Genomic DNA, 14,596 nt, shown 5'->3' with positions numbered 1-14,596 from the left:
TCTTCTTCTGCATCTACATTTTTGCATTTTCTTCTTCTGCATCTTCTACTTCATCTTCAACTTCTTCATCTTCTGCTTCTTCATCTCCTGCATCTTCATCTTCTTCATCTCCTGCATCTTCATCTTCTTCTGCATCTTCTTCTTATGCACCTGCTTCATCTTCAGCTTCTTCATCTCTTACATCTTCTGCTTCTTCATCTTCTGCTTTTTCATCTCCTGCATCTTCATCTTCTTCTTCTGCATCTTCATTTTTTGCATTTTCTTCTTCTGCATCTTCATCTTCTTATTCTGCATCTTCTTATTCTGCATCTTCATTTTTTGCATTTTCTTCTTCTGCATCTTCTTCATCTTCTGCATCTTCTTCTGCATCTTCTTCTTCTGCATCTTCATTTTGGGCATTGTCTTCTTCTGTATCTTCTTCATTTCTGCATCTTCTGCTTCTTCATCTCCTGTATCTTCTGCTTCTTCATCTCCTGCATCTTCATCTTCTTCTGCATCTTCTTCATCTTCTGCATCTTCTTCATCTTCTGCATCTTCATCTCCTGCATCTTCATCTCTTGCATCTTCTTCTTCTGCATCTTCTGTATCTTCTTCATCATCTTCATCTTCTCAACTTCTTCTTCTGTACCTTCTTCATCTTCTCCTGCATCTTCTTCTGCATCTTCTTCATCTTCAACTTCTTCATCTCCTGCAACTTCATCTTCTGCTGCGTCTTCTTCTGATGCAACTTCATTTTTTTGCATTTTCTTCTTCTGTATATTCGGTATCATCGGCATCTTCTGCATCTTCATCTTCTGCATCTTCATCTTCATCTCCTGTATCTTCTGCATCTTCATTTTTTGCATTTTCATCTTCTTCTGCATCTTCTGTATCTTCCTCATCTTCTTCTGTATCTTTTTCATCTTCTGCATCTTCTTCATCTTCTGCATCTTCTTCATCTCCTGCATCTTCATCACCTGCATATTCATCTCCTGCATCATCTGCTTCTTCATCTTCTGCATCTTCATCTCATGCATCTTCATCTCCTGCATCTTCTTCTTCTGCATCTTCTGTATCTTCTTCTTCATCTTCATCTTCTGCATCTTCTTCTCCTGCATCTTCTTCATCTTCAGCTTTTTCATCTCCTGCATCTTCATCTCCTGCATCTTCTTCTTCTGCATCTTCTGTATCTTCTTCATCATCTTCATCTTCTGCAACTTCTTCTCCTGCATCTTCTTCTGCATCTTCTACTTCATCTTCAACTTCTTCATCTCCTGCAACTTCATCTTCTGCTGCGTCTTCTTCTGCTGCAACTTCATTTTTTTGCATTTTCTTCTTCTGTATCTTCGGTATCTTCGGCATCTTCTGCATCTTCATCTTCATATTCTTCATCTTCAGCTTCTTCATCTTCTTTGCATCTTCTTCTTCTGCATCTACATTTTTGCATTTTCTTCTTCTGCATCTTCTTCTTCATCTTCAACTTCTTCATCTTCTGCTTTTTCATCTCCTGCATCTTCATCTTCTTCATCTCCTGCATCTTCATCTTCTTCTGCATCTTCTTCTTATGCACCTGCTTCATCTTCAGCTCCTTCATCTCTTACATCTTGTCTTCTTCATCTTCTGCTTTTTCATCTCCTGCATCTTCATCTTCTTCTTCTGCATCTTCATTTTTTGCATTTTCTTCTTCTGCATCTTCATCTTCTTATTCTGCATCTTCATTTTTTGCATTTTCTTCTACTGCATCTTCTTCATCTTCTGCATCTTCTTCATCTTCTGCATCTTTTTCTGCATCTTCTTCTTCTGCATCTTCATTTTGGGCATTGTCTTCTTCTGTATCTTCTTCATTTCTACATCTTCTTCTTCATCTCCTGCTTCTTCATCTTCTTCATTTCTGCATCTTCTGCTTCTTCTTCTCCTGTATCTTCTGCTTCTTCTTCTTCTGCATCTTCATTTTCTGCATTTTCATCATCTGCATCTTCATCTTCTGCATCATCTTCTTCTGTATCTTCTGCATCTTCTTCATCTTCTTCTGCATATTCTTCATCTGCATCTTCATCTACTTCTTCTTCTTCATCTGTATCTTCATCTTCTGTACCTTCACCTTCTTAATCTTTTTCTGCATCTTCTTCTTCATCTTCTGCATCATCTTCTTCTGTATCTTCTGCATCTTCTTCATCTTCTTCTGCATATTCTTCATCTGCATCTTCATCTACTTCTTCTTCATCTGTATCTTCATCTTCTGTACCTTCACCTTCTTCATCTTCTTCTGCATCTTCAACTTCTTCTACATCTTCTTCTGTATCTTCTTCATCTTCTGCATCATCTTCATCTTCTTCTGCATCTTCAACTTATTCTACATCTTCTTCTGCATCTTCAACTTCTTCAGCTTGTTCTGCATCTTCTTCAGCTTCTTCTGCATCTTTTTCAGCTTCTTCATCTCATCGTCATCTTCTGCATCTTATTTTTCGGCATCTTTATTTTCTGCTTTTTCATCTTCTTCATCTTCTGTATCTTGTGCATCTTCTTAATCTTCTTCTTCTGCATATTCATCTTCTTCATCTTCTGTATCTTCTGTATATTCTTCTTCATCTTCGGCATCATCTTCAACTTCTTCTGCATCTTCTTCAGCTTCATCATCTTCTGCATCTTTATTTTCTGCTTTTTCATCTTCTTCATCTTCTGTATCTTGTGCATCTTGTGCATCTTCTTCATCTTCTGCATCTTCTTCTGAATCTTATGCATCTTCAACTTCTTCTGCATCTTCTTCTTCTGCATCTTGTTCAGCATCTTCGTCTTCGTCTTCATCTTCTTCTGCATCTTTTTCATCATCTTCTTCTTCCTCTCCTTCATCTTCATTTTCTGCATCTTCTTCTGCATCTGCATTTTCTGCTTCTTCATCTTCTTCTGCATCTTCATTTTCTGCATTTTCTTCTTCTGCTTCTTCTGTGTCTTCTTCTGCATCTTCATCTTCTACTGCATCTTCTGCATTTTCTTCTCCATCTTCAACTTCTTCTGCATCTTCATCTTCTTCTGTATCTTCTTCACCTTCTGCATCATCTTCATCTTCTTCTGCATTTTCTTCAGCTTCTTCATCTCATCATCTTCATTTCTTCTTCTTCATTTTCTGCATTTTCATCTTCTGCTTTTTCTTCTGTATCTTCGGCATCTTCATCTTTGGCATCTTCGGCATCTTCATCTTTGGCATCTTCGGCATATTCCTCTTTGGCATCTTCGGCATCTTCATCTTTGGCATCTTCGGCATCTTCATCTTTGGCATCTTCGGCATCTTCATCTTTGGCTTCTTCGGCATCTTCATCTTCGGCATTTTCATCTTTTTCATCTTCTTCAGCAGCATCTTCAGCATCTTCATCTTCTTTTTCTTCATTTTTGGCGTCTTCATCTTTGGCGTCTTCATCTTCGGCATCTTCGGCATCTTCATCTTTGGCATCTTCGGCATCTTCATCTTAGGCATCTTCGGCATCTTCATCTTTGGCATCTTCGGCATCTTCATCTTTGGCATCTTCGTCATCTTCATCTTTGGCATCTTCGGCATCGTCATCTTTGGCATCTTCGGCATCTTCGGCATCTTCGGCATCTTCATCTTTGGCATCTTTGGCATCTTCATCTTTGGCATCTTCTGCTTCTTCATCTTTGGCATCTTCTGCTTCTTCATCTTTGGCATCTTCGGCATCTTCGGCATCTTCGGCATCTTCATCTTTGGCATCTTCATCTTTGGCATCTTCATCTATGGCATCTTCATCTTTGGCATCTTCGGCATCTTCATCTTTGGCATCTTCGGCATCTTCATCTTTGGCATCTTCGGCATCTTCATCTTTGGCATCTTCGGCATCTTCATCTTTGGCATCTTCGGCATCTTCATCTTCGGCATCTTCTTCATTTTCTTCATCTTCTCCTTCATCTTCTGCTTCTTCATCTCCTGCATCTTCTGCTTCTTCATCTCCTGCATCTTCTGCTTCTTCATCTCCTGCATCTTCTGCTTCTTCATCTTCATCTCTTCTTCTTCTTGTGCATTTTCTTCTGCTTCTGCATCTTTTTCATCTTGTTCATCTCCTGCTTCTTCATCTTCAACTTCTTCATCTCCTGCAACTTCATCTTCTGCTGCGTTTTCTTCTGCTGCAACTTCATTTTTTTGCATTTTCTTCTTCTGTATCTTCGGTATTTTCGGCATCTTCTGGATCTTCAGCTTCTTCATCTTCAGCTTCTTCATCTTCAGCTTCTTCATCTTCAGCTTCTTCATCTTCTTCTGCATCTTCTTCTTCTGCATCTACATTTTTGCATTTTCTTCTTCTGCATCTTCTACTTCATCTTCAACTTCTTCATCTTCTGCTTCTTCATCTCCTGCATCTTCATATTCTTCATCTCCTGCATCTTCATCTTCTTCTGCATCTTCTTCTTATGCACCTGCTTCATCTTCAGCTTCTTCATCTCTTACATCTTCTGCTTCTTCATCTTCTGCTTTTTCATCTCTTGCATCTTCATCTTCTTCTTCTTCATCTTCTGCATCTTCTTCTGCATCTTCTTCTTCTGCATCTTCATTTTGGGCATTGTCTTCTTCTGTATCTTCTTCATTTCTGCATCTTCTGCTTCTTCATCTCCTGTATCTTCTGCTTCTTCATCTCCTGCATCTTCATCTTCTTCTGCATCTTCTTCATCTTCTGCATCTTCTTCATCTCCTGCATCTTCATCACCTGCATATTCATCTCCTGCATCATCTGCTTCTTCATCTTCTGCATCTTCATCTCCTGCATCTTCATCTCCTGCATCTTCTTCTTCTGCATCTTCTGTATCTTCTTCATCATCTTCATCTTCTGCATCTTCTTCTTCTATACCTTCTTCATCTTCTCCTGCATCTTCTTCTGCATCTTCTTCATCTTCAGCTTCTTCATCTCCTGCATCTTCTTCTTCTGCATCTTCTGTATCTTCTTCATCATCTTCATCTACTGCATCTTCTTCTTCTCTACCTTCTTCATCTTCTCCTGCATCATCTTCTGCATCTTCTTCATCTTCAACTTCTTCATCTCCTGCAACTTCATCTTCTGCTGCGTCTTCTTCTGCTGCAACTTCATTTTTTTGCATTTTCTTCTTCTGTATCTTCGGTATCTTCGGCATCTTCTGCATCTTCATCTTCATCTTCTTCATCTTCAGCTTCTTCATCTTCTTTTGCATCTTCTTCTGCATCTACATTTTTGCATTTTCTTCTTCTGCATCTTCTACTTCATCTTCAACTTCTTCATCTTCTGCTTCTTCATCTCCTGCATCTTCATCTTCTTCATCTCCTGCATCTTCATCTTCTTCTGCATCTTCTTCTTATGCACCTGCTTCATCTTCAGCTTCTTCATCTCTTACATCTTCTGCTTCTTCATCTTCTGCTTCTTCATCTCCTGCATCTTCATCTTCTTCTTCTGCATCTTCATTTTTTGCATTTTCTTCTTCTGCATCTTCATCTTCTTATTCTGCATCTTCTGCATCTTCTTATTCTGCATCTTCATTTTTTGCATTTTCTTCTTCTGCATCCTCTTCATCTTCTGCATCTTCTTCTGCATCTTCTTCTTCTGCATCTTCATTTTGGGCATTGTCTTCTTCTGTATCTTCTTCATTTCTGCATCTTCTGCTTCTTCATCTCCTGTATCTTCTGCTTCTTCATCTCCTGTATCTTCATCTTCTTCTGCTTCTTCTTCTTCTTCTGCATCTTCATTTTTTGCATTTTCATCTTCTTCTGCATCTTCTGTATCTTCCTCATCTTCTTCTGTATCTTTTTCATCTTCTGCATCTTCTTCATCTCCTGCATCTTCTTCATCTCCTGCATCTTCATCTCTTGCATCTTCTTCTTCTGCATCTTCTGTATCTTCTTCATCATCTTCATCTTCTCAACTTCTTCTTCTGTACCTTCTTCATCTTCTCCTGCATCTTCTTCTGCATATTCTTCATCTTCAACTTCTTCATCTCCTGCAACTTCATCTTCTGCTGCGTCTTCTTCTGCTCCAACTTCATTTTTTTGCATTTTCTTCTTCTGTATCTTCGGTATCATCGGCATCTTCTGCATCTTCATCTTCTTCATCTTCATCTTCATCTTCTTCATCTTCAGCTTCTTCATCTTCTTTTGCATCTTCTTCTTCTGCATCTACATTTTTGCATTTTCTTCTTCTGCATCTTCTACTTCATCTTCAACTTCTTCATCTCCTGCATCTTCATATTCTTCATCTCCTGCATCTTCATCTTCTTCTGCATCTTCTTCTTATGCACCTGCTTCATCTTAAGCTTCTTCATCTCTTACATCTTCTGCTTCTTCATCTTCTGCTTCTTCATCTCCTGCATCTTCATCTCCTGCATCTTCTTCTTCTGCATCTTCTGTATCATCTTCATCTTCTGCAACTTCTTCTCCTGCATCTTCTTCTGCATCTTCTTCATCTTCAACTTCTTCATCTCCTGCAACTTCATCTTCTGCTGCGTCTTCTTCTGCTGCAACTTCATTTTTTTGCATTTTCTTCTTCTGTATCTTCGGTATCATCGGCATCTTCTGCACCCTTCATCTTCTGCATCTTCATCTTCTTCATCTTCAGCTTCTTCATCTTCTTTTGCATCTTCTTCTTCTGCATCTACATTTTTGCATTTTCTTCTTCTGCATCTTCTACTTCATCTTCAACTTCTTCATCTTCTGCTTCTTCATCTCCTGTATCTTCATCTTCTTCTGCATCTTATTCTTATGCACCTGCTTCATCTTCAGCTTCTTCATCTCTTACATCTTGTCTTCTTCATCTTCTGCTTTTTCATCTCTTGCATCTTCATCTTCTTCTTCTGCATCTTCATTTTTTGCATTTTCTTCTTCTGCATCTTCATCTTCTTATTCTGCATCTTCATTTTTTTGCATTTTCTTCTTCTGCATCTTCTTCATCTTCTGCATCTTCTTCTGCATCTTCTTCTTCTGCATCTTCATTTTGGGCATTGTCTTCTTCTGTATCTTCTTCATTTCTGCATCTTCTTCTTCATCTCCTGCTTCTTCATCTTCTTCATTTCTGCATCTTCTGCTTCTTCTTCTCCTGTATCTTCTGCTTCTTCTTCTTTTGCATCTTCATTTTTTGCATTTTCATCTTCTTCTGCATCTTCTGTATCTTCCTCATCTTCTTCTGTATCTTTTTCATCTTCTGCATCTTCTGCATCTTCTGCATCTTCTTCATCTCCTGCATCTTCATCACCTGCATCTTCATCTCCTGCGTCATCTGCTTTTTCATCTTCTGCATATTCATCTCCTGCATCTTCATCTCCTGCATCTTCTTCTTCTGCATCTTCTGTATCTTCTTCATCATCTTCATCTTCTGCATCTTCTTCTTCTATACCTTCTTCATCTTCTCCTGCATCTTCTTCTGCATCTTCTTCTGCATCTTCTTCATCTTCAGCTTCTTCATCTCCTGCATCTTCTTCTTCTGCATCTTCTGTATCTTCTTCATCATCTTCATCTACTGCATCTTCTTCTTCTCTACCTTCTTCATCTTCTCCTGCATCATCTTCTGCATCTTCTTCATCTTCAACTTCTTCATCTCCTGCAACTTCATCTTCTGCTGCGTCTTCTTCTGCTGCAACTTCATTTTTTTGCATTTTCTTCTTCTGTATCTTCGGTATCTTCGGCATCTTCTGCATCTTCATCTTCATCTTCTTCATCTTCAGCTTCTTCATCTTCTTTTGCATCTTCTTCTGCATCTACATTTTTGCATTTTCTTCTTCTGCATCTTCTACTTCATCTTCAACTTCTTCATCTTCTGCTTCTTCATCTCCTGCATCTTCATCTTCTTCATCTCCTGCATCTTCATCTTCTTCTGCATCTTCTTCTTATGCACCTGCTTCATCTTCAGCTTCTTCATCTCTTACATCTTCTGCTTCTTCATCTTCTGCTTCTTCATCTCCTGCATCTTCATCTTCTTCTTCTGCATCTTCATTTTTTGCATTTTCTTCTTCTGCATCTTCATCTTCTTATTCTGCATCTTCTGCATCTTCTTATTCTGCATCTTCATTTTTTGCATTTTCTTCTTCTGCATCCTCTTCATCTTCTGCATCTTCTTCTGCATCTTCTTCTTCTGCATCTTCATTTTGGGCATTGTCTTCTTCTGTATCTTCTTCATTTCTGCATCTTCTGCTTCTTCATCTCCTGTATCTTCTGCTTCTTCATCTCCTGTATCTTCATCTTCTTCTGCTTCTTCTTCTTCTTCTGCATCTTCATTTTTTGCATTTTCATCTTCTTCTGCATCTTCTGTATCTTCCTCATCTTCTTCTGTATCTTTTTCATCTTCTGCATCTTCTTCATCTCCTGCATCTTCTTCATCTCCTGCATCTTCATCTCTTGCATCTTCTTCTTCTGCATCTTCTGTATCTTCTTCATCATCTTCATCTTCTCAACTTCTTCTTCTGTACCTTCTTCATCTTCTCCTGCATCTTCTTCTGCATATTCTTCATCTTCAACTTCTTCATCTCCTGCAACTTCATCTTCTGCTGCGTCTTCTTCTGCTCCAACTTCATTTTTTTGCATTTTCTTCTTCTGTATCTTCGGTATCATCGGCATCTTCTGCATCTTCATCTTCTTCATCTTCATCTTCATCTTCTTCATCTTCAGCTTCTTCATCTTCTTTTGCATCTTCTTCTTCTGCATCTACATTTTTGCATTTTCTTCTTCTGCATCTTCTACTTCATCTTCAACTTCTTCATCTCCTGCATCTTCATATTCTTCATCTCCTGCATCTTCATCTTCTTCTGCATCTTCTTCTTATGCACCTGCTTCATCTTAAGCTTCTTCATCTCTTACATCTTCTGCTTCTTCATCTTCTGCTTCTTCATCTCCTGCATCTTCATCTCCTGCATCTTCTTCTTCTGCATCTTCTGTATCATCTTCATCTTCTGCAACTTCTTCTCCTGCATCTTCTTCTGCATCTTCTTCATCTTCAACTTCTTCATCTCCTGCAACTTCATCTTCTGCTGCGTCTTCTTCTGCTGCAACTTCATTTTTTTGCATTTTCTTCTTCTGTATCTTCGGTATCATCGGCATCTTCTGCACCCTTCATCTTCTGCATCTTCATCTTCTTCATCTTCAGCTTCTTCATCTTCTTTTGCATCTTCTTCTTCTGCATCTACATTTTTGCATTTTCTTCTTCTGCATCTTCTACTTCATCTTCAACTTCTTCATCTTCTGCTTCTTCATCTCCTGTATCTTCATCTTCTTCTGCATCTTATTCTTATGCACCTGCTTCATCTTCAGCTTCTTCATCTCTTACATCTTGTCTTCTTCATCTTCTGCTTTTTCATCTCTTGCATCTTCATCTTCTTCTTCTGCATCTTCATTTTTTGCATTTTCTTCTTCTGCATCTTCATCTTCTTATTCTGCATCTTCATTTTTTTGCATTTTCTTCTTCTGCATCTTCTTCATCTTCTGCATCTTCTTCTGCATCTTCTTCTTCTGCATCTTCATTTTGGGCATTGTCTTCTTCTGTATCTTCTTCATTTCTGCATCTTCTTCTTCATCTCCTGCTTCTTCATCTTCTTCATTTCTGCATCTTCTGCTTCTTCTTCTCCTGTATCTTCTGCTTCTTCTTCTTTTGCATCTTCATTTTTTGCATTTTCATCTTCTTCTGCATCTTCTGTATCTTCCTCATCTTCTTCTGTATCTTTTTCATCTTCTGCATCTTCTGCATCTTCTGCATCTTCTTCATCTCCTGCATCTTCATCACCTGCATCTTCATCTCCTGCGTCATCTGCTTTTTCATCTTCTGCATATTCATCTCCTGCATCTTCATCTCCTGCATCTTCTTCTTCTGCATCTTCTGTATCTTCTTCATCATCTTCATCTTCTGCATCTTCTTCTTCTATACCTTCTTCATCTTCTCCTGCATCTTCTTCTGCATCTTCTTCATATTCAGCTTCTTCATATTCAGCTTCTTCATCTCAAGCATCTTCTTCTACTGCATCTTCTGTATCTTCTTCATCATCTTCATCTTCTGCATCTTCTTCTGCTGTACCTTCTTCATCTTCTCCTGCATCTTCTTCTGCATATTTTTCATCTTCAACTTCTTCATCTCCTGCAACTTCATCTTCTGCTGCGTCTTCTTCTGCTGCAACTTCATTTTTTTGCATTTTCTTCTTCTGTATCTTCGGTATCTTCGGCATCTTCTGCATCTTCATCTGCATCTTCTTCATGTTCAGCTTCTTCATCTTCAGCTTCTTCATCTTCTTCTGCATCTTCTTCTTCTGCATCTACATTTTTGCATTTTCTTCTTCTGCATCTTCTACTTCATCTTCAACTTCTGTATCTTCGGTATCTTCGGCATCTTCTGCATCTTCATATTCTGCATCTTCATCTGCATCTTCTTCATCTTCAGCTTCTTCATCTTCTTCTGCATCGTCTTCATCTTCATCTGCATCTTCAACTTCTTCTACATCTTCTTCTGTATCTTCTTCGTCTTCTGCATCATCTTCATCTTCTTCTGTATCTTCTTCATCTTCTGCATCATCTTCATCTTCTTCTGCATCTTCAACTTATTCTACATCTTCTTCTGCATCTTCAACTTCTTCAGCTTGTTCTGCATCTTCTTCAGCTTCTTCTGCATCTTTTTCAGCTTCTTCATCTCATCGTCATCTTCTGCATCTTATTTTTCGGCATCTTTATTTTCTGCTTTTTCATCTTCTTCATCTTCTGTATCTTGTGCATCTTCTTAATCTTCTTCTTCTGCATCTTCATCTTCTTCATCTTCTGTATCTTCTGTATATTCTTCTTCATCTTCGGCATCGTCTTCAACTTCTTCTGCATCTTCTTCAGCTTCATCATCTTCTGCATCTTTATTTTCTGCTTTTTCATCTTCTTCATCTTCTGTATCTTGTGAATCTTGTGCATCTTCTTCAGCTTCTGCATCTTCTTCTGCATCTTCTTCTGAATCTTATGCATCTTCAACTTCTTCTGCATCTTCTTCTTCTGCATCTTGTTCAGCATCTTCTTCTTCAGCATCTTCGTCTTCGTCTTCATCTTCTTCTGCATCTTTTTCATCATCTTCTTCTTCCTCTCCTGCATCTTCATTTTCTGCATCTGCATTTTCTGCTTCTTCATCTTCTTCTGCATCTTCATTTTCTGCATTTTCTTCTTCTGCTTCTTCTGTGTCTTCTTCTGCATCTTCATCTTCTTCTGCATCTCTGCATTTTCTTCTCCATCTTCAACTTCTTCTGCATCTTCATCTTCTTCTGTATCTTCTTCACCTTCTGCATCATCTTCATCTTCTTCTGCATTTTCTTCAGCTTCTTCATTTCTTCATCTTCATTTTCTGCATTTTCATCTTCTGCTTTTTCTTCTGTATCTTCGGCATCTTCATCTTTGGCATCTTCGGCATCTTCCTCTTTGGCATCTTCGGCATCTTCATCTTTGGCATCTTCGGCATCTTCATCTTTGGCATCTTCGGCATCTTCATCTTCGGCATCGTCTTCATTTTCTTCATCTTCCCCTTCATCTTCTGCTTCTTCATCTCCTGCATCTTCTGCTTCTTCATCTCCTGCATCTTCTGCTTCTTCATCTTCATCTCTTCTTCTTGTGCATTTTCTTCTGCTTCTGCATCTTTTTCATCTTCTTCATCTTCAACTTCTTCATCTTCAACTTCTTCATCTCCTGCAACTTCATCTTCTGCTGCGTCTTCTTCTGCTGCAACTTCATTTTTTTGCAATTTCTTCTTCTGTATCTTCGGTATCTTCGGCATCTTCTGCATCTTCATATTCTGGATCTTCATCTTCAGCTTCTTCATCTTCAGCTTCTTCATCTTCTTCTGCATCTTCTTCTTCTGCATCTACATTTTTGCATTTTCTTCTTCTGCATCTTCTACTTCATCTTCAACTTCTTCATCTTCTGCTTCTTCATCTCCTGCATCTTCATCTTCTTCATCTCCTGCATCTTCATCTTCTTCTGCATCTTCTTCTTATGCACCTGCTTCATCTTCAGCTTCTTCATCTCTTACATCTTCTGCTTCTTCATCTTCTGCTTTTTCATCTCCTGCATCTTGATCTTCTTCTTCTGCATCTTCATTTTTTGCATTTTCTTCTTCTGCATCTTCATCTTCTTATTCTGCATCTTCTGCATCTTCTTATTCTGCATCTTCATTTTTTGCATTTTCTTCTTCTGTATCTTCTTCATCTTCGGCATCTTCTTCTGCATCTTCTTCTTCTGCATCTTCATTTTGGGCATTGTTTTCTTCTGTATCTTCTTCATTTCTGCATCTTCTGCTTCTTCATCTCCTGTATCTTCTGCTTCTTCATCTCCTGCATCTTCATCTTCTTCTGCTTCTTCTTCTTCTTCTGCATCTTCATTTTTTGCATTTTCATCTTCTTCTGCATCTTCTGTATCTTCCTCATCTTCTTCTGTATCTTTTTCATCTTCCGCATCTTCTTCATCTTCTGCAACTTCTTCATCTCCTACATCTTCATCACCTGCATCTTCATCTCCTGCATCATCTGCTTCTTCATCTTCTGCTTCTTCATCTTCTGCTTCTTCATCTCCTGCATCTTCATCTCCTGCATCTTCTTCTTCTGCATCTTCTGTATCTTCTTCATCATCTTCATCTTCTGCATCTTCTTCTGTACCTTCTTCATCTTCTCCTGCATCTTCTTCTGCATCTTCTTCATCTTCAGCTTCTTCATATCCTGCATCTTCATCTTCTTCTACATTTTCTTCTTCTGTATCTTCATTATCTTCTGCATCTTCTGTATCTTCATCTTCTGCTGCTTCTTCATATTCGGCATCTTCTGTATCTTCATCTTAGGCATCTTCTTCTGCATCTTCTGCTTCTTCATCTCCTGCTTCTTCATCTTCTTCTGCATCTTCTTTTCTTCTACATCTTCTTCTTCTTCTGCATCTTCATTTTTTGCATTTTCTTCTTCTTCTGCATCTTCTTCTGCATCTTCATCTCCTGCATCTTCATCTTCTGCTTCTTCATCTGCTGCAAAAAAACAAAGAGAGGGATAGAGAGTGATCAACTAAGGGCCATACTAATTTAATGAAAATTCGATAATTGTCAGGTGGGTGCAAAAACTGTGAACTGAAGTGAATCAGGAAAAGTGGCGAGCACACAAGGCAGTGTACTCAAAATAGAATTCACTTAGATGCACACCACATACATATAAAATATAACTTTTATTGACATTACATAAAACATATATTACCGATAATGTAGGTGTAACCAAAATTAAAATACATTTGACGACTGTCTGTCATCTGATCTAGATATTTAGCCACTTAATAGCACGTTAAACTAATAATCTAGGAGATACAAGGCAGATACAGCAGTGGTATGGGTAAACCACCTAGGACCAAAACCTAGTTTGCACCAAAAATCCCATATAATGGTGGTACCAGGTAAGTGCATGAAGTTGCAATCATAGGTAGAGAGCTCCCTTAATAAACAAATAAGGGTATAGAAAGTCCTAATATCAAAACACTGCTCCTAATATGATGGTGATACTAGGTCAGATACACATGGTTATTATCATAGGTATAGTGTGATCCAGATAAAGACTAGAGGTGTATACAGCAGAACAGGTGAACTCCCTTAACGATCAGGTTCAAGTGTGGAAAAGCCTAATATCATGACCCAACACTGCACCTGAATAACACAGATATCACTGCAGATGTAATGAGCCTTAGACACCACATATATATATACAGATAGGCACAGCAGGTTAGTGCCAGTATGTGAAACCCATGATCACGCTATGAAGATGTAACTAATGGTCAGCTGCAAATTCGTCAAATTTAAGATAAAAGATGTCTTTTTCATCATCTTCTTCATCTCCTGCATCTTCATTTTCTGCATCTTCTGCATCTGTATCTTCTTCACCTTCTGCATCATCTCCATCTTCTTCTGTATCTTCTTCACCTTCTGCATATTCTTCTTCATCTTCAACTTCTTCATCTCTTGCATCTTCTGCTTCTTCATCTCCTGCATCTTCATCTTCTTCTGCATCTTCTTCTGCTGCAACTTCAGTTTTGCATTTTCTTCTTCTGTATCTTCATCTTCGGCAGCTTATGCATCTTCTTCTTCTGTATCTTCTTCATCTTCTCCTGCATCTTCTTCATCTTCTGCATCTTCTTCATCTTCTTCATCTTCTTCATCTTCTTCATCTTCTGCATCTTCATGTTGTTCTGCATCTACATGTTTTGCATTTTCTTCATCTGCATCTTCTTCTTCAACTTCTTCATCTCCTGCATCTTCTGCATCTTCATCTCCTGCATCTTCTGCTTCTTCTGCATCTTCATTTTTTGCATCTTCTTCTTCTGCATCTTCTTCTGCATCTTCAACTTCTCCATCTCCTGCACATTCTGCTTCTTCATCTCCTGCATCTTCATATTCTTCTGCATCTTCTTCTTATGCACATTCTTCATCTTCAACTTCTTCATCTCTTACATCTTCTGCTTCTTCATCTTCTGCTTTTTCATTTCCTGCATCTTCATTTTCTTCTTCTGCATCTTAATTTTTTGCATTTTCTTCTTCTGTATCTTCTTCATCTTCTGCATCTTCTTCATCTTCTTCATCTTCTGCATCTTCATGTGGTTCTGCATCTACATGTTTTGCATTTTCTTCTTCTG

At 38.5% G+C, this 14,596-nt stretch overlaps 1 protein-coding gene and 1 pseudogene across 1 annotated transcript in view; both read right to left on the bottom strand.

The window, feature by feature from the left end:
• Positions 1-6,736: 6,736 nt before the first annotated feature.
• Positions 6,737-10,218, bottom strand: LOC142464619 (uncharacterized; annotated as a pseudogene).
• A 4,351-nt stretch (positions 10,219-14,569) lies between these two features.
• LOC142464618 (uncharacterized) overlaps positions 14,570-14,596 on the bottom strand; it is a 33,173-nt gene continuing 33,146 nt past the window's right edge. Inside the window, 1 exon segment of the mRNA XM_075567987.1 lies at positions 14,570-14,596. This exon segment is cut by the window's right edge and continues 219 nt beyond it. Coding sequence (XP_075424102.1) covers positions 14,570-14,596 — 27 coding nt within the window.

This window comes from Ascaphus truei, chromosome 13 (assembly GCF_040206685.1).
Source record: "Ascaphus truei isolate aAscTru1 chromosome 13, aAscTru1.hap1, whole genome shotgun sequence".
Classification (NCBI taxonomy): Eukaryota; Metazoa; Chordata; class Amphibia; order Anura; family Ascaphidae; genus Ascaphus; species Ascaphus truei.
The sequence above is the reverse complement of the archived record's forward strand: the minus strand, read 5'-3'. Positions and strand labels throughout refer to the sequence as shown.